We start from the raw sequence: 17,068 nt of genomic DNA on the forward strand, positions 1-17,068 counted from the left end.
ACGAAATTCAAAACAATAACACGATGACCAAGACCTCTGACACCCTCAGATCGGATCGATCGAGCTGGGCCTTGAACGTCCCTTGATTATCCCACGTCCATACGTGAAACCTTCGTGAAATTTACAAGGCTTCATTCAGTATACTGCGAACCGGCGTCTCGATGAGTAATACATCCGTCGAACTATTATGATAACAAGGATCAATGTCAACTTGGCAACGGGATTCTGATCCTGGCGCAGCGTCGACTTTTTAAAGCAATAAGGATGGCGAGTTGGAACCGTATTCCAACTTCATAGTCCGTCCACTTCTATTTCTACAATGATTGACGCTGGTGCCTCCACGTATGCTGCTGTGGGCGTTGCCTACCTCGTCAAGTGGTACATTATCGTGTCACCAAAGAAGAAAGTCAAGAGCTTATTTCTTGAAATGGACCGCGCGCAAGGCCAGTACATGAACGCGGCCTCTGTCATCCCCCCTAGTGTGGGGGTAACTATATGTACAGAACATGAGCTGTATGTTTATCTCTTTCATTTTGAAATCAAGTTAACTGGGAACAAAGGTTGGCGAAAGATATAGCATGTCTCCACAAGAGTCGGTGGGGGCATTGGAAAAACAGGTCGGCGTTTACCACTGTACGGGAACGGGTTGAGACTCATTGTGAGGAAATTTTTGTAAGTCCATTTTCCTGAATTGTCACTGATCTGTGTACTGATCATCCATTCCATTTGTCCAGGCAACATCCCGAAAGTATCTGGTGGCCGCTTATCTGGCGTCGGCTCAGGAGCGTCTGGCTGAGGAGCAGGCTGAACTCAAGGCCAGCTCCACTGAAGAAGAATGTCGATCCACCACGAGGGAGGAGTCTGGACACACTCAGACCTCAGGCACGATACAGACTCTTCCGTCGGGTTCGTCGACTTTGATGGAAACGACCTCGTCAACTATGCCACTGAACCTTTCGACGACTTCTCTCCCCTTACATTATCCCGTCATGACTCCTTCGAAAGGGGATACGCAGACTTCTGGCCCACTCAGTGAACTTGAAGGCCTTATCCTGGATGGGGACTTGATCAATTTTTCCGACGTACCTCAGCATGACCTAGGTCAGCGAGAAGGCATGTTGATCGACTTCTCTTCAGAGGATTCAGATGTTTCCACTATATACCGGCTTTCTCTTGGCGAGAATGACACTAGCCAGACGGCCCACTTGCCCAATAGCGGCGTGGTTCCACCGAATGTCGTGACCGAAACGTCAGCGCTTTCCGATAAACTCGGTGCTACTGCGAACCCTTGCACTCAACCTTCCACAGGGCTGTCAACGGAGCCGCATAGCGCCGAGGATTCCGCTGGTTGTTTCGGAGGTGCTGCGACTACACAGGCTATACAGATGGTAAATAGCGTTGCCTCTGCCGTTTCTGCGATTGCTGGTGCAATTCGAGATTCTTGACATCACCGACTCGGCCCAGCTTGAAGCTTGAAGGCCAATGGGACTTCGTAGTGGAAGTGAGTCGTTTGTCGTTTCACTGATGGCACGCTCAATTAGTCAATTAGCTTCCGTTGTTACAGATACAGTATTGTATTCAACATATGTATCAATATATCATTTTTGTAGCAACATCTTGGGAAATATTTATTACATAAAACACGAGTCGCTGAACCGACGGTGCTCACTCGGCGGTCCACTGTAAAGTCCACGCAGTTCAAGCCGTTTATTCCGCCTTCATTCGTTTTGGTGGTCAGCTAGTAGGGATAAAGACCGGACTACTCCCAGCTCATTTGGACCCTGAATTATTTGGTATTAAGTTCACGTGAGTCTATGCCAAATTTGAAGATTCTGAACGCATCGTCAATATGACTACTGGGTTCGCTTAGAAGCCCCCATGGGAGCATCTTTGTCTAGCACACCCCGAAATTCCGCGCTTAACTTGTGAATACACGCAGACCTTTCATATTAGTTTCAGTGAGAAGCTCCCACGAACGACAGTCCAATTCTAGTATCGTACCAGGCTCGTACGCGAGAGTCAAGCCATACTGAACACCTCTGAAAACAAAGTGCCGGATTCTTGAGTTCGCGCTGTAAGGAATAGTATCCATTGAATCATTTGGCGCAACCAGTGGCTAAATAAGAGAATAAGACAAGGCGAAGAGAGAGAAGGGATATGCAATTAATTAGCATATGAATTGAAACGGAGGAAGTAGGCTGCGGTATGGCCGAGGTGTGTCTTGTATTCTTGCCATAGGGAAGTCGACTACGAGTATTGAACGAAGCCTGGAAAGATGATACCGTTGCCGTAGGCACTAGAGAAAATGGGTTCGAAGAAAGGACCCGGTCGTAGTAGAGTGACGACTAGACACACAGGGAATGCATTAGGAGCATCACAATGGGCTGCTCAGTAAGTAAAACAAAGCGCGTACAGGCTGTAGGTCCACATTTGATGGTATTGTATTAACAAAGGTCCCTAGACATCGGCCCATCACCGAAATTATGTGTACATGTCCTAAGACCCCGGCAGAACAAAAGCACAAGCGCCCACAATGGAGATATCCAGAGAATACCGATCATTCGGTCAGGACTCGACGTGGTCTTACCATTCTTCACCTCGTATTGGTGTTGATCATCAGGTGTAATCAGGCGAGAGAGGGCTGTGTGAGAGTAAGGTACGGCTGCCGCTTAGGATAGACGCTTGTTGACTTGGTGACTAGAAAAGAAGAGAGCCGGACACCAGACACCGCCGTGAAGCCTCAGAGATATCCCCGGACGAGAGGGCGAAGTGGGAAAAAAGAACATACATTCCAAGAGGTAAATAGGTGTAGAGCAGAATCAGGAACAGAAGTAAAGAACAAAATCAAGAGCAAGAGAAACAAGGATTTACCGCTGCGAAGGCTGAGGAATTGGCCGGTATTTTCCGTGCAATGAGCCCCAGAGTCCACACCCAGTGACTAACAGCCTTAAAAGGACGAAGAATGGTGAACTCGACGTTATAGACAACTCTGGATCTCAAAGTCATCACATCAAGACCGATCACGATGTCCGTGAGTCTTTTCACCGCTTCATCGATCTTGATGCGCTTTACCGGATCTAGGTCGGTCATAGCGGCTATAAGAGGTTCTATGAACTCAAAACCTCTCATCCCTCGGAGCTTCTTTTCATTGAGTTTGTCCTTTGATGCAACTCCCTAAGAGACGTCAGAGCTGTTAAAGAAAACGAAGACCCAAACTTACTCAGCGGAGAAAAGCTCTAAATGCTTTTCCGAGGTAGTAAACATCGACAGCGAATGGATCATGCTTTGACGTCCTGGTTTGGATCTGGATTGTCTGCGAGGAATTCAGGGACACTCTTGTCGCCTTCAATGACTGCACATGTAGTAGCCGGAAGATCGTCGGGTTTATAATGAATGGACAATCATCCAAAATCGATGAAATAGTATTGTGGAGGTCGTTTGGTGCGCGACCGGAAAAGTCGTATTTCATCTCTTATTCTTGAGGATGAAAGCTATCTGGCCCGTACATCTGTGTAGCATCCATCATAGTATTCATGAATCTGCCGTCACCGAATTGACGAAATGAACAAGATGAGTGGTAATATGTATAGAAGAGACCAACCAATGCACAACGTGATTTTCATGAAGGAATTGGAGTCCCTGAAAGTCAGTCAGTTGAGAGTTACTGATCACAACTTCCGCGTTCCATGACGCACCTCGAGCATTTCTTTGAAGAACTTGACTCCCTCACCGATGGCTTTGAACTTGAGGTCGTACCGTGCTCGTAGATACGGCATTACAATGATAACCTCCCCTTCCCGGTTGGGGATGGGAAGTGTACGAAGGATGGAAACGCAATGATTTCGGTTATTTGAAGACCTTTCTCCGCTGCTGAGAAGGGTACCTATGGCCAATTCGTCTGGTGAGTCTTCGTGTACGATAATTTTCATCGCAACAATTTGTCCGGTGGAAGTATCCTTTGCGTCCATGTAAATACCGCTGCACTGAGGTATCTGAGTATCTTAGCTGCAAAAAGCCCTGCTTCTCGTACCACGAAACATCAACTGTCTTCACAAAAATACGAGTCCTTCTTGGCGCCTATCCATGAAGGGGCCCAGTCAGGCTGGAAGCGCCGCCGGAGCTCATAACCACACTCTTTCAACCGTGCAGAATGGTCGCACCAAAAGACTTCGCCTGGGATTAGTATGTCGACGCCGTGGACCATTGCAATGGTATTTTGGCAACGAACTGACGGAGACTGACGGTCACACATGGCCCGGTTATGCCCCCAGTTATGTCCGGTTAGGGTCATAATGGAGATAAGATTCCTGAAGGCCCAGAATGATAATGCTTGCCGTAGGCGCTCTTGTATATCTTCACTACAGCTACTGCACTTGGAGAAAAGACCCAGTCATACAGCGACAACTAGATATGCGGGAAAATTGGTAGGTGCCCCAGGCTTCACTCTCGTTAGATGGAACAATGCACACACAAGCTGTGGGTCCACAATCACACGGCTTCAATGGACCGTATTGTATTGATACAGATCCCTAGCCCTCAGTCCATCGTGAGAATAATGCATACAAACCCTGCGGTCTCAACAGAATACTAGAAGTACTTACAAGCGACCACAATGGAGATATCCAGAAGATGCCGATCATTCGGTCAGGGCGCGTCACTGCCCCATTGTCACCTCGTATTGTTGTTCATCGTTGATTCAAGCACGGGAGGGATATGGTGTGAGAATGAGGTACGACTAGGATACGTAATAAACCAGCTTATTAGTCACAATAGGGAAGGCGGACACCAGGCACCAGCTCTTGGAGGCGGCCAGAGCAAGAAAAAAAGAAATATATTCTGATATGCAGATAGATGCAGAGCAGGAGAAGGGGCAGCGAGAGACAAGAGAGCTCGAATAGGCAAGGATTTATTGCGGCGAAGGTGTAGGAATGGCTGGTATTCCTCGTGCAATGAGCCCCAAAGTCCACACCCAGTGACCAGCAGCCTTGAAGGGTCGAAAAATTATGGAGTCTGTGCTATAGACGACTCTGGATCTCAAAGTCATCGCACTGAGACCCTTCTCGATAAGTGCAAATTTTTCGATAGCATCGCCGATTTTAATGCGCTTTACCGGATTTGGCTCAGTCATCGCGGTTATCAGAGGTTCCATAAACTCAAACCCTCTCATCCGAAGGAGCTCTCTTTCACTGAGTTTATGATCTGCCTTGATTCCCTAAAAAAAGCTTCAGGTTTGCGCAAATGAACAGAGAGCAGTGCATACCTTGCAAAGAAAGGCTCTGAATGCATTGCCAAGATAGTAAACGTCGACAGCAAATGGATCGTGCTTTAGCGTTCTCTTCATCCAATCTGGATTATCAGCTAGAAACTCAGGGACTGATTTGTCCCCTCCTTCTAGTGCGCGCACGGTGGCCGGCAGTTCGTCAGGTTTATAGAGAATCGAAAGTCCAAAATCAATGAAGTAGTATCTCGGAGGCTGTTCAGTACGTGAGCGATGTCGCGCACGCCCGGAGAAGTCGTATTTCAGCTTCCTATCGCGGGGGTGAAAACTGTCTGGCCCGTACATGTGCGTCGCATCCATCATGATATTTGTAAACCCTCCATCACTGAGTATTTATCTTGATAAGTTGGGCGATGTTCATAATAACGAGACTGACCGATGAGCAACATTGTTTTCATGAATGAACTGGAGTCCCTACAGAGTACATGAGGAACTCTGCACGCGAAGTTCAGGTCTGGAATAACTCACCTCAAGCATCTCCCTGAAGAATTGAACACCCTCGCCAATGGTCTTGAACTTGGGATCGTACCATGGTCGTAGGTATGGCATCACTATGATGACGTGCCCTTCCTCATCTGGAATCGGTAGCGTTCGAAGAATGGGAACACAATGATTACGATGATCTGAGGACTTTTCTTCACTGGTGAAAAATGTCCCGATAGCCAGCTCTTTTGGATTATCTTCATGCCTTATAATTTTCATGCCAACGATTTGCCCAGTAGACGTATCTTTTGCATCCATGAAAGCGAAGCTACGCTATGAAATCCACTTTAAAGACAGGAAAGCACGAGAATATTTCCGTTCATACCATTGACCATTTACCATCTTCGCATTCGAACCATTCTTTCTTCGTCCCAATCCACGATGCCACCCATCCCAGTCGAAAGCGTGGCCGTAATTCGTAACCGCATTCTTTCAGCCATATGGTATGGTCGCGCCAAAAGGTCTCGCTGTCAAGTAGGGTTTCAGGGCCCTCGCCATCCCCCAACGTTGTGACACCGGCGTTCATGATTACGGGAGCACGTTGCAGTGCTGCAAATTCTGGTCACGATCCGGCCCTGAAGCCCTCTGTCGCCCTTCCTGTCATTGTTTCATGAACTTCAAATGTCTTCAAAGCGACCTCCGGTTAACCGGCGTTAACTCCGACCTAGAACTTTTGCTTAGTCCTAAACTTACGTGACTACCACTCTTATGGTCTTGTACTTGAGGTCCGACCGCATGGACAGCTTTATTATGGGATCAGTTTTGTGTAGATTCTTGATGAGCTGCTCCTCACCAAGGAGTTTCTAAAACAAGGCCAGGTCAAGGCATATGACACTGATTTTGTTGTGTGGGACTGCAAGATCAGCCACGACTTTTATAAGTGGTCGCATATGTATGAAGGAGGGAAAAGTATGAGATAGAGTAAGACTTGAGCAAAGTTTAATTTCCGTGCACGCAGTGTCCCGGCCCTGAAGCTCCGGAGTTCGGTTCTTGCGGCCGAAGTAACTTTCCAACTTGTTATTTGGCTTCTGCTGTATCCGATTCATCTCGCTCGTTATTATGCTATCTATCTAGGTGAGCTTACTGAAAAATAAGCTAGTTTCGATAGAAAAATGTTGTCACTGTCTCCTGGTCACGGTTTGAACGCTGTTCTCAACTTCGCAGCGTAGAAGGTACCACTTCCTACTTTTTTGTTTGTTTAATTTGACTATCACAGCGCAAATATGAGATATTCGCTTTCTATGCAATCGAAGAGATGATACGGTTCGGTGATACAGCTATACTACATTGACTTTTTTTGACTTCAACTTGAGTTCTTACAGCTTTTACATATCATACACGACACGCCCACCGACCCAAGGGTAGGGATAGTTGCGCTGATACCAGTTCCGAACGGAGCGACGCGACGCTATTCTTGGGATGGTAGCATACGAACCGCCCAACTGAAACTTTTTAATTTCATTTTCCCCCAAAAGAAATCATATGCACGTACCACAACCTGATGGGCTCCGTCAAAGAAATCCATCGAGTACCTATCGGAATGGATCAGAGACATTATCCGCGAGGATGAGCTGACACACCCCGGGTAGAGCGTAGACGGAACAAACCCGTCGTATTTATCAAATAGCGTCGAGGTCCACTCCCAAACACCACCATTGCTGCCTCTACTACCATCTCTTTCTCCGCCAGTAGTGGCTCTGTCGAACATTTCTGTTAATAAGCAGTTTCACGACAAGAGGAAGTACCCTACGGAGTGGGATGCCAGTTCCGGAAACCAACATTTGCGCCACCTTCGTAGCCTGCTTCGAATTTATCATAAAATAGACGAAGTTCAGGCTCGGTGGGTAAACGGCCGCCCTTCACAAGAGCATATCTAGACAGATCATTGTACGACGCAATCACGGGCCAGTTGTATGCAACGTTCATCGGAACAGGACCATACAACGTACGAACCTAGTATCGAAAAGCTCAGAAACGATGCAGAATAGCTTGTCCAACAAGAACACACCTGGATAGCTCCGGCGACTTGCACCCAACTGGCGGGCACCTGGATGTCCTTTCCATCTCCTGACTTGTAAAACTCATAAAATTCTCCATTGGTAACGGGCCGCCACTCGATCCGGAACTCTTTCACATGTACTTGCCGCGTCGGGTGTTCGTTATCCCAGCCGTATTCATGGGTCGCCACATCGCTCGCTTGGGCATCTTCTGCTTCCACATCGTCGTGACCTAGGGTAACTGTAGCAGGACCAAGCGTGACAGTAGGGGAGGAGGGCTTTGGATCAGCAGCCCACTTCTGTGACAGAGACTCCCAGTCAGGTATCGCGAAGCCGGGAGGAGGGAGTGTGCCAGTTCCGGCGCGCTGGAGTAGCATGTAGAGTAGCGTCTCTGCATGTAAGGCCTCATGTTCATAGGTCATAAATAGGACCCGTCCCATTTTTCTGGTCAAAACCTTCTTTCCAGTTTCCACATCTCGGTACAGACTCAACAGTCTTTCTCTGACGCGATCCTGGAAGAGAAGTATAGAGTTCAGGTTGGGCCAATCCTTTTCCTCGGTTGGAACTTCCGAATGAGGCTGAACAAGCAACAATCAGCGTTGGAGCTTTGTGAATGAAAGATGGACATACATGGCATATGGATGGATCATCAACGATGGGATCAATTCCGCGCTACGAGGAGTTAGTTGTGGAGAACGGTTCGAGGTAGAGACAATGTTACCTCAAATATGTACTGTAACATTACATTATTGTCGAAGATCGGTTGCTCATAAAGATTTCGACGTACCTTGAAGCCTTCAGGCTCGGTGTGGGGCTCCTCTAGGAGTTTGGATAGGTGGATATCAAGAAAAGTGGGTATATGCCCCAGGTAGAACAAACAAATGTGTCGTAAATCGATCGGCTTTTGATAGAGCATCGATGGGGGGATCATTTTACGCGTAATGAGATCCCATGAATGCCATAGATACTGCCAATCCTGGGGAGAGGGTACACCAAAAGGAGAAGTCGAAAATGAATTCCGGCCGACTGCGTTTTCCTCAGAACCAGGAGAGCTCAGCAAGGGGAATATAAATGGAGGTCGTTCCAAAAGCCAGAGTGAATACCGCGAGCTACTGTCAGACCATCGTTGAATGGGGCGAAGATTACTTTCGGTGAACAAGATATAGGCGTCCTGGTCGGAAAACTAGAAAGGAACAATGAGAGTTATGCAACGTCGCAGCAAATCAGCACGGGACCTTGAATGATTCTTCGATCTTGACTAATTCATCTTCCAAAAAGTGGAACTCGGCTGCGGTCGCGGGATCGCGTACAATATGTTCCGCTCGACATTGAAAGAACGCCTCATGTCGACCTATGAATAGATAGGTAGGCATGAGAGATGGAAGCAATTGAAGACGCAAAAGAATTAAAGAACTCACGTTCTGATTCGTCGTAGTTCTAATTGACGGGTGTGAACGGTCACGAATGACGAAGTGAATGACTTACATTCACGTACGACCACTTTTCCGGGTCAAATAGGTCTTCATTTCCTAACGCCTTTCCTGCCCCTCGCAAACCGTTCATGATGAATTTCCTCGTATAGCCTGCCCGGTCGTTGTACGCCTCTTCGATGACCTCCTTGGCGTTGTCATGATCCAGACCCAGGAGAAGCGTATCTCCTGAGCCCGAACGCAACGGAAGAGATCGCAGGAAGCCGGCGCCCGCATGACGCGAAAAGTTTCCCAAGGACGAACCAAGGAAGAGCAAATGCAATGGGGGCTGAATATCGCCTGGCGTGGACGGCGGAGATTCTGATTCCATAGATTCTGTTGCGGATGAATCAGACGAAATAACCGAGTTGGGTGAAACGTCTCTGGCGTCAAGTTTCAAACCTCGAGAGAAACGGCTCTCCATGATAGAAGCCTGGGAAGGGATGGACCTCAAGCCACCAGCCTCCACGAATTTAAGTCCGTCATCATATGTGCCCCACATGCCGTTGGTCTTCACTTTCCCTTGAAGAAGCTTCCCTACATCCGACTTGGCAATATCTCCAAGCGTACGCTCCAATTCGCGCTCCTCAAGATCCAGAGCATAGTACGTGATTGGTGGACGACTAGCCGGTGTACTCCCGTCTTGGACCAATTCAGCGAGACCCCGTAGTATATGAGACGTTTTACGCAATGAACTAAAATACAAGGAGCATGAGCCACCATTCAATTGCTCGGAAGAAGCAAAGCGTGTCGAGCCATCATCAGATGACCGAGTACAATATTGAAACGCGACCGCCTGATAGTACTCACCCAGACCCAAGCTCAAGGACGACTTCGTCAGGCTGGACGCCACCGCCGCCGCCGTGCATGATCCGGACGATTTCGTCCGCCTTTGTCTTGAGGATTTCCTCCTCGGCGCCAAAGAGGTAGTACTCGGGAACCTCGGTAGTAATATCGTCGTAGAGTCTCAGCCCACGTTCGTCGTACAGGAGCAGTGTAGGCAACTGCTTTTGGCCTGTAGGTCGGTCAAGGCCATCGACAATGGCCTGGCGAATGGCCTGTACATTGGCGGCCTGGCTGTGGACATTGACGATATTGCTGGAAGGCATAATAAGGGTGGAAGAAAAGGGTAGAACAGTGTTAAGTTTATATACAAAGAGGAGAGCACGGGGTCGTCGTCTTCAAACCGATGCACGTCGATCACTACCAACCAATGACATCACTGTCTAAAGCGCTAATTTGACTTAGGAGACCAGCAGATGAGTAAAGAGTGCACGCACGCTTTGTCAGTACGCACAGGCCTGGGAGGAACAGTCGATATAAAAAGGCAGCTTTTGCCAATAAGAATGAACACCCCGGCGAAGATTGGTAAAGCAACCAGAACGTTGGAAACAGACCCCGCTCTAGAGGGCCGCACTGGCATTTAGAGGGCGGTGGAGACGTCATAGCGCCGAAAGAAGCGCGGGTACCGGCGGATTCGGACCCGATTGGTAAGAGTGCATTATAAAACAAAGCAAGAGGAAGACCTGCTGATACTACAAATTGCCGGCAGCAGAAACAAACCTGCGGAAGCAAGTCGTTCGGAGAAATCAAGAAGATGCCACTGTGACAGTCCATATAAAAAATACCCAAGAAATTCTGTACTACCACTTTCCAGCAAGATGTCCAAAGGCCCAGAGAAAACCCCCACCTCCAACAGGCAGCAGAAGCACCCATACGCCCATATCCCAAATAATACGCTTCCGTGTCTGACTCCGTTGGAGAGCCCGCTCTTTCCGCTGGAGAAGCTCGTCGTGTGACGACGGCGAGTCCTCTCCGCTGCGGTGGTAAGGGCTTGGTGTTGAGGGCATAATGATTGACAGAGGTCGCTTGAAATAATGGATAACGATATGCAAGAACGCTAAATGGAGAAGTTGAGCCCTGGGCGGACCTAGCTTAGAAATAGACGTACCTGGCAATATATATGTGCTAGAGAGGCAACACGCCAGGAGTACATCGCTTACGACAGCGAATATTGTGGCGGGAACGAGGGATAGAAGTGACGTGAGTGCAAAAATGGCAAGTTTAGATAGTGGAACGTTGGTCGACTGTCTGACACGTTCTGGAATAGGAAGAGACGGTAAAGTGACGAGTATAGAAGGGACGGTGAGTAACAGCGTCAACGAATTGAAGAATATGATGTACGGGTCCAGAGGGTACCCAAACTCTTCCTCCTGAACGCAAGAGTAAGTACGTGAGGGTTAGGTATAACAAGCAAACTCACAATGCGCAGCTGGCTCGGAGGAGAGGCAAAGATCATCAGCGGGAATGTTAGAAGAACGGCTACGGCTACAGAGATAAGTGAAAGAGGCATAAATGAATGTGATATCGGTCTTTTAGCTGTTGTGACGGAAGGTATGCCAGCTTTCAAAGAGGCATAGAGAGAGAGCGTAGTCGACGACGTAAACGCGAAAGCAATGGTGGCTATCCTCCTTCATCAACAACCGGTCTATGTTTATGAAGTTACACTACTCACTGATTCCTTGCCAAAGAGAGCCCATCTTGGTCCAGCTAGGGTTCGTTTTCAACGTCCCTTTGTGATACGCGACAGCGACAAGTGTGAGCCAAAGGATGTAGGTAAGGATAGACAATCCGGTACAGTAAACGATTCGCTTGGACGCAAGAGACTGAGCAAGGCAGAACGGCAGAACGACAACTGCAATGCCAATGCACAAGACAGGTTCGGGAGAAAATGGTAGGTCGGAAGGAAGTAAAGGAAGGAGAACCTCAGCAGATTCTGCGACGCATGTTTTGAGTACAAAAACCCGTAATCAACTGGTAGAAACACACCACGAATATACAAAGCAGCAAGGAAAACCCGGAGCGCACCGGTGCCTCCCCGTACAACACTTCGCAGTACACTGCGGAGCCGCTCCTTCCCCCTTCCCCGTCTCCTCGCAAACGAATCCAAAACAATATCCTCAACATCGCCTTTCCGAGTATATCGAGCGAGCATATACCATATCCTCCTTATGAACGCAGCCAAAACTGCGAACAAAAACAGTGCCGGAAGACCCAATTTCAGAGGAAGCCCTGTATACGGCAGGAGCGTCGCTCCAAGCTTCAGAAATGGCGAGAGCAAATACAGTAGCACCACCGAGGGTTCCAGCGGCTGGACGAAGGGCCTGCCGATTTCGAAGAGGGCATCTGTGTCGTCGTCGTCGTAACGCGTGTTATCGTCGTCGTCGTCGTCATGGACGAGGATGAGGGCAGAGGAGGAGTCAAGGGAGGAAAGGACGGGAGAGGATGAGCCCGACGAGCTGATGGATAGACGTCGAATTGACATCGCCCAAGTGCATGTGGTGAACGGAGGTGAAGAGGGTGGTGCTGCGCAATTTCCGTCATTTCCTTATATGTAAGGTGAGAACTGAGGCCTGAGGTGGTAGCTCTATTTTTAGCACTGGTCTTAAGTTGTTCGCTAGAGAGATTTAAGGTCCTGACAGCTCTGAGAATAGAAACACTTTAATCTTGTTCCTCTCCTGTTTTCAGCCGGTGTTATTTGTTGTTCAACAAAGATCGCTGGGCGACTTTCAGCAATTTTTAAAGTATTACACAAAACCTTTCCTTTGGGTAAAACTGCACCAGTCGACCTTGTTACAAACAGGGTTTTCACTGAAGTTCAGGACCAGTCACCAGGAACGTTTCGTCGAGATTTTCCTCCCTTCCACGATAGGTCTGTTTAGAGACACGGTATCTATGTCTCGCATACTCCTGCCCTAAGTTAGTTGTATCAGCGCCTTGTTCTCCAGTCACCGCGTCTGCCCCAAATAATACCTCCCCAGAACCCTCCCCCCAGCAGCCCACAAACAAATTCCATCCCGTTTCTCCTTCGTCACCTGCAACGCGACAATCGGCTCTAAACTCCCAGGACCAGGCACATTCCAAAACGCATCACCCCCAGTACGCAAAGACCACCCCCGGACCCGCCCGTCTTCCCCAGCAGCATACAAAAAATCTTCACAAGGATCAACAGCAACACCCTACACCACCATCAGACGGTCGTCAGCCAATTTCCAACCCAGTCTTAACGTACTCACCAATGTCCTACTGAGCCTGTTCACATGTCCACGGAACTCCACGATCGGTTCTCTTGCCGCGGTGGAGTAGCGAAGATCAAGGGCGCAGAGCTGTAGGTAATTGTTGTCATAGAAAAGAGAAAAAGTCACCGACCGATATACGGGACGTACCGTTCCATCCATGTGACTCACCAACATCTTCGTGTCGTGGAAACAACTAAGATGCACCACAGAGCTTCGAACCCGACCTTCGAAGATTTTCTGGCCGTAAGACTTTCTGTCAGTGGTTCGTTTGTCGAATACCAGAATTGAGCCGCCCCGGCTCCCGGTGTATATCAGATTCTTGGATGTATGAGATCATGGCGCAAAAAAAGGAAAAGATAGAAAACACTTACGTCCTTTTGTTCGATTGCGAAAACATCGCTATTCGTATGCAGGTGCTCCACGGGTGACGACGCCTCGACGTCACGCAGCAGAACCGCTTTTTTGTTAGCACCGAGGACAAGAGTGCGATCCCGGAGGTGGCTCGTCCATATGTCGTGGACACGATTCAATGTGAGCAGGGTAGTACGCCTGGGTTTAGCATAATCGGTTCCGTTTAGAGTTTTAGAGTTGTCCACAATACATGTAACGTACATGGGCATCCGCAGGTTTTGTACAGCTATTTTTGAGGATGCACCGAAGCAGGTAGCACTTGGCCGGCATGAGCTAGGTGTTCATGATCACGATGCAAGTGCGCTCACATGCAAAAATCCCCAGAGGAGCATATCGAGGATATCTATGAGTAGTCAACAAGAGGCCTGAATGACTCAGATTCCGTTCGTAATACCTGGGAAGAAGGGTGCAAGTTGAACTGGGGAGCCCATTCCAGGTCGTAGAGATCACAGCTGTAAAGAAACCCTCTATCGTCTCCTAAAAACCGACGAGGCTGGCCATCAAGGTCTGTAGACTAGCAAAATAGTTTAGACGGTCAGAACGGCTAAGCCAAAGCAGCGGCTCGGCGTCTTACACAAAACGCGGTGATTTTACCGACCACGGGCGGCCGTGAGGACATTATACGAGAAGATGAGGCGATATTTGAGGATAGCAATTCACTAGCAGTTGTAAGAGGCGCTGCCAGACAGAATTTATCCGAACACTGACTGTTGTACGCGACTGTTCTCTGCATGTGTGGCAGACCTGCGTAAGGCATCAGTAAGGTCCCATTGAGGAACCTTTCTTCTCTTTCGCGACGTCAAAGTTTGTAAAGCAGCTGAAGCAGTAGAAGTGTTAATAGGCTCTTTAGGGCGCGTGTCTATTCGCGGTTTGGATGAGTTTGGAAAGTACCGTCTCCTTTCCTCGTCCCAATAGAAGCCGTTCAGTTCAAGAGGCATTTGATTACGTCATCCCGATCCTCTTTTCAGTGTCGCTTCAGCGGCCGAGCTCGGACACAGTATACACTTTGAAGTGCGAATCACAACTTAAATCAGTACTAGTACCCCGGACGGGGAGTTGCGTCAGGGCTGAAATTCGATGTGATGATTGAATATTGAAGGATGATCAGTTTCATTGCTTGGTTACCTCGATCATTGAACAGGAACATGAACATGGTACACTAGTGCGCGCGTTTCCTTGTATTGTACTGGCGCGCAACAATCGAAGGAGTCATTAGCATCTCAAAATGGTGAATGGCTTGGCAGGCGGATCGTATGGGACGTGTCTACGAAGACATTGTCAAAATGCTAATCAAAGACTGTTACATCTGTTGTGATCTGTACTGAATTGCTCTGGATCACGTTGAGCCGGCACAAATATAGGTATAGGCGCGTAGCAATACGCGTCAACGGTATGAGCACATGGAAAAACAATCGAGTCATATAATTTATCCCAGAAATAGTTTTCGGGGCCGGCGGTTTTCCGAAATTATTATGATACAGACGAGGGTTTTTTTTAGAGTTCTGAATGGGAAAAAAAAGAAGACTCTAGAGACTCTGGGTAGACACGACCAAGCAAAGTGAAACCTGCAGGGTGGGAATAAAGCAGATACACTGGGGAAGAAGCTCTTTGTCCCTGAAACAAAGTACAGCGGACTCCAGCACCCTCGATCTTGAAGATATGAAATGAATTTATTTAATTAAGCTGGGCTATGGATTCGCTTGCAGTCCTCGGCCGGGCGCAACCCAGACCACAGCAGCCAGTTAGTACCTCCTCACCGAAAGGAATGTTAGTAATCTTACAAATTGACACGGATTATGGCATTGCATCATCACTGAGGAGATATTGCATCAAAGATGAGCACCGCTCTCGAGGGATCGTACCTTACCCTGGGTGATGTCAGAAAATGGAACGAACCGAGCTGGTGCGGATGCAACGAAGCGGAAGTATGACAAATGACGAGGTTACAGCTGCGCGTTGCTTGACAGTAGCGTAGCACAGTGTAGCAACCAATTAGGTAGCAATTTCTGTGGCAACCTCCTAAAGGAACCATGCCAATGACTGAGCTAAAATCTCTTTCCTTCTCCTCCTACGACGACCACCAAAAAGTTCCCAGCTGAGGTTTGCGATCAGACCCCTCTGGCTCAAGAAAAAGCAATCACGAGGGAGGAATATATTCCCAAGATAACTATTTCACATCACATCTGTTCCCAAACCAAACCGGTATTCCGCTTTTTTTTTTCTAGCATTCATTGTTTCCGCCCCCACTGGATATGGATACCGCGTTTCTCTTTTCTTATCCACCACTCGGTGAGCCCGACTTTGCGCCTACGCCACAAAAGCCGGTACTTGGTATCATCGCCGTCGCGGAGCCTTTACTGGGGAAAGAGAGGCAGCACGTGTACTTTTCGTTCGAGCCGGTGAGTAGTTGTTGCCCTTTGAAGGTTTTACGTAGGCGTGCCTTGTGCGAAATTGGCCCGAAGGAGGTAGCATACGGCAGCACGATGAAATCGTATATGTGTTGCTACTTGCGATTCCTGATTTCACCGTAACTCTCTCGCGACATGTACTGACCGCCACACAGACGCGCCTTTCCTTGCATTCGTATCCACGCATATCTACCACGTGTGTTCAGCCTGATATCATGGCCAAGAAACGTCGTTCATTACAGTCTATCTTCGTCCCTTCCTTCCAGCCAGCTCCTCCCTCGTCTCTCTCTGCTACCTCTACCAGCGCTGGGCCTGATTCTTATCTCTATCCAGCTAGTTCTCTCGATATTTCTCACTACGCGACTTTGCCTCGTCGTAATTCGAATTCTCCGCCCTCAGATCTGCTCGATGACGACCCGTTTGCCAATCTCTCGTCTCCACTCCGGCAGGCACATCTTCGCGTCACACCACCCAAGTCTCCAGAGGCTAATCCTCGTTCTCCACTCTCGCCCAAGTGCAGAGAGCCTTCTTTCACAGTCCAGCCCTCTATCACTAGAGCTTCATCGTCTGGCATCATTCATGCACGGCCAGCCCACCAGAAACCGGCCTTTGCCCCCCGTCCCTCCCTTCCGTCCCTGCACACGCTTGCCAAAATCAACTTTGTGATGTCTAAAAAGGTGTCGCCGTCTCAGATAGTCCGTCTTTAACCTAACTAACTCCGTGTTCTCCACAGGTCCGCAGAGGAAGAGTGGGCGCAACATTGCCGTTTGAGCCGTGGGATGACCATCCTGACTCGCAGTCGTCCGGATCGACTACCCCTTCTCAAGAGTCCGTTTCCAAACTACCAACTCCAGAACACGACACTTTGGCTATGGCCGAAAGCTATTTCCCTGAAAATCAAATCACAGATTCTCCCCTTACTAGCTCTCCCACTCAACTTTCC

At 48.5% G+C, this 17,068-nt stretch overlaps 7 protein-coding genes across 7 annotated transcripts; 1 reads left to right on the forward strand and 6 right to left on the reverse strand.

Moving 5' to 3' along the window:
* The first annotated feature begins 103 nt into the window (after positions 1 to 103).
* On the forward strand, positions 104 to 1,478 carry EV420DRAFT_1037318 (uncharacterized protein). The gene is made up of 3 exons (XM_060465453.1): positions 104 to 513; positions 561 to 672; positions 735 to 1,478. Exons 1-3 carry the CDS (start codon positions 320 to 322, stop codon positions 1,443 to 1,445), a joined length of 1,017 nt encoding a protein of 338 aa, XP_060335455.1. The 5' UTR covers positions 104 to 319; the 3' UTR covers positions 1,446 to 1,478.
* A 1,283-nt stretch (positions 1,479 to 2,761) lies between these two features.
* Positions 2,762 to 3,356, reverse strand: EV420DRAFT_1037337 (uncharacterized protein). The gene is made up of 2 exons (XM_060465454.1): positions 3,221 to 3,356; positions 2,762 to 3,174 (listed from the first exon to the last, which is right to left on the reverse strand). The coding sequence occupies exon 2, from the start codon at positions 3,127 to 3,129 to the stop codon at positions 2,845 to 2,847; it is 285 nt and encodes a 94-aa protein (XP_060335456.1). The 5' UTR covers positions 3,130 to 3,174; positions 3,221 to 3,356; the 3' UTR covers positions 2,762 to 2,844.
* A 116-nt stretch (positions 3,357 to 3,472) lies between these two features.
* Positions 3,473 to 4,204, reverse strand: EV420DRAFT_1475828 (uncharacterized protein; the record flags this gene model as incomplete). Its single annotated transcript, XM_060469294.1, has 3 exons — positions 3,473 to 3,508; positions 3,696 to 3,978; positions 4,062 to 4,204. 3 exons carry the CDS (start codon positions 4,202 to 4,204, stop codon positions 3,473 to 3,475), a joined length of 462 nt encoding a protein of 153 aa, XP_060335457.1.
* A 509-nt stretch (positions 4,205 to 4,713) lies between these two features.
* EV420DRAFT_1037382 (uncharacterized protein) lies at positions 4,714 to 6,378 on the reverse strand. Its single transcript, XM_060465455.1, has 5 exons — positions 6,087 to 6,378; positions 5,747 to 6,034; positions 5,655 to 5,692; positions 5,261 to 5,603; positions 4,714 to 5,212 (listed from the first exon to the last, which is right to left on the reverse strand). Exons 1-5 carry the CDS (start codon positions 6,285 to 6,287, stop codon positions 4,907 to 4,909), a joined length of 1,176 nt encoding a protein of 391 aa, XP_060335458.1. The 5' UTR covers positions 6,288 to 6,378; the 3' UTR covers positions 4,714 to 4,906.
* Positions 6,379 to 7,086: 708 nt separating this feature from the next.
* Positions 7,087 to 10,336, reverse strand: EV420DRAFT_1637907 (DUF323 domain-containing protein; the record flags this gene model as incomplete). The annotated part of the gene is made up of 12 exons (XM_060476773.1): positions 7,087 to 7,203; positions 7,254 to 7,293; positions 7,342 to 7,458; positions 7,512 to 7,714; positions 7,770 to 8,336; positions 8,389 to 8,430; positions 8,480 to 8,491; positions 8,546 to 8,941; positions 8,994 to 9,109; positions 9,177 to 9,195; positions 9,244 to 9,922; positions 10,038 to 10,336. 12 exons carry the CDS (start codon positions 10,334 to 10,336, stop codon positions 7,087 to 7,089), a joined length of 2,607 nt encoding a protein of 868 aa, XP_060335459.1.
* A 296-nt stretch (positions 10,337 to 10,632) lies between these two features.
* On the reverse strand, positions 10,633 to 12,725 carry EV420DRAFT_1037420 (uncharacterized protein). The gene is made up of 5 exons (XM_060465456.1): positions 12,057 to 12,725; positions 11,743 to 12,003; positions 11,491 to 11,690; positions 11,179 to 11,440; positions 10,633 to 11,127 (listed from the first exon to the last, which is right to left on the reverse strand). The coding sequence occupies exons 1-5, from the start codon at positions 12,550 to 12,552 to the stop codon at positions 10,871 to 10,873; spliced, it is 1,476 nt and encodes a 491-aa protein (XP_060335460.1). The 5' UTR covers positions 12,553 to 12,725; the 3' UTR covers positions 10,633 to 10,870.
* A 235-nt stretch (positions 12,726 to 12,960) lies between these two features.
* Positions 12,961 to 14,655, reverse strand: EV420DRAFT_1760387 (uncharacterized protein; the record flags this gene model as incomplete). The annotated part of the gene is made up of 9 exons (XM_060480619.1): positions 12,961 to 12,982; positions 13,041 to 13,246; positions 13,304 to 13,624; positions 13,678 to 13,855; positions 13,919 to 13,975; positions 14,026 to 14,060; positions 14,112 to 14,231; positions 14,292 to 14,376; positions 14,426 to 14,655. 9 exons carry the CDS (start codon positions 14,653 to 14,655, stop codon positions 12,961 to 12,963), a joined length of 1,254 nt encoding a protein of 417 aa, XP_060335461.1.
* Positions 14,656 to 17,068: the final 2,413 nt, after the last annotated feature.

Source organism: Desarmillaria tabescens (assembly GCF_030435595.1).
Source record: "Desarmillaria tabescens strain CCBAS 213 chromosome Unknown EV420scaffold_6, whole genome shotgun sequence".
Classification (NCBI taxonomy): domain Eukaryota; kingdom Fungi; phylum Basidiomycota; class Agaricomycetes; order Agaricales; family Physalacriaceae; genus Desarmillaria; species Desarmillaria tabescens.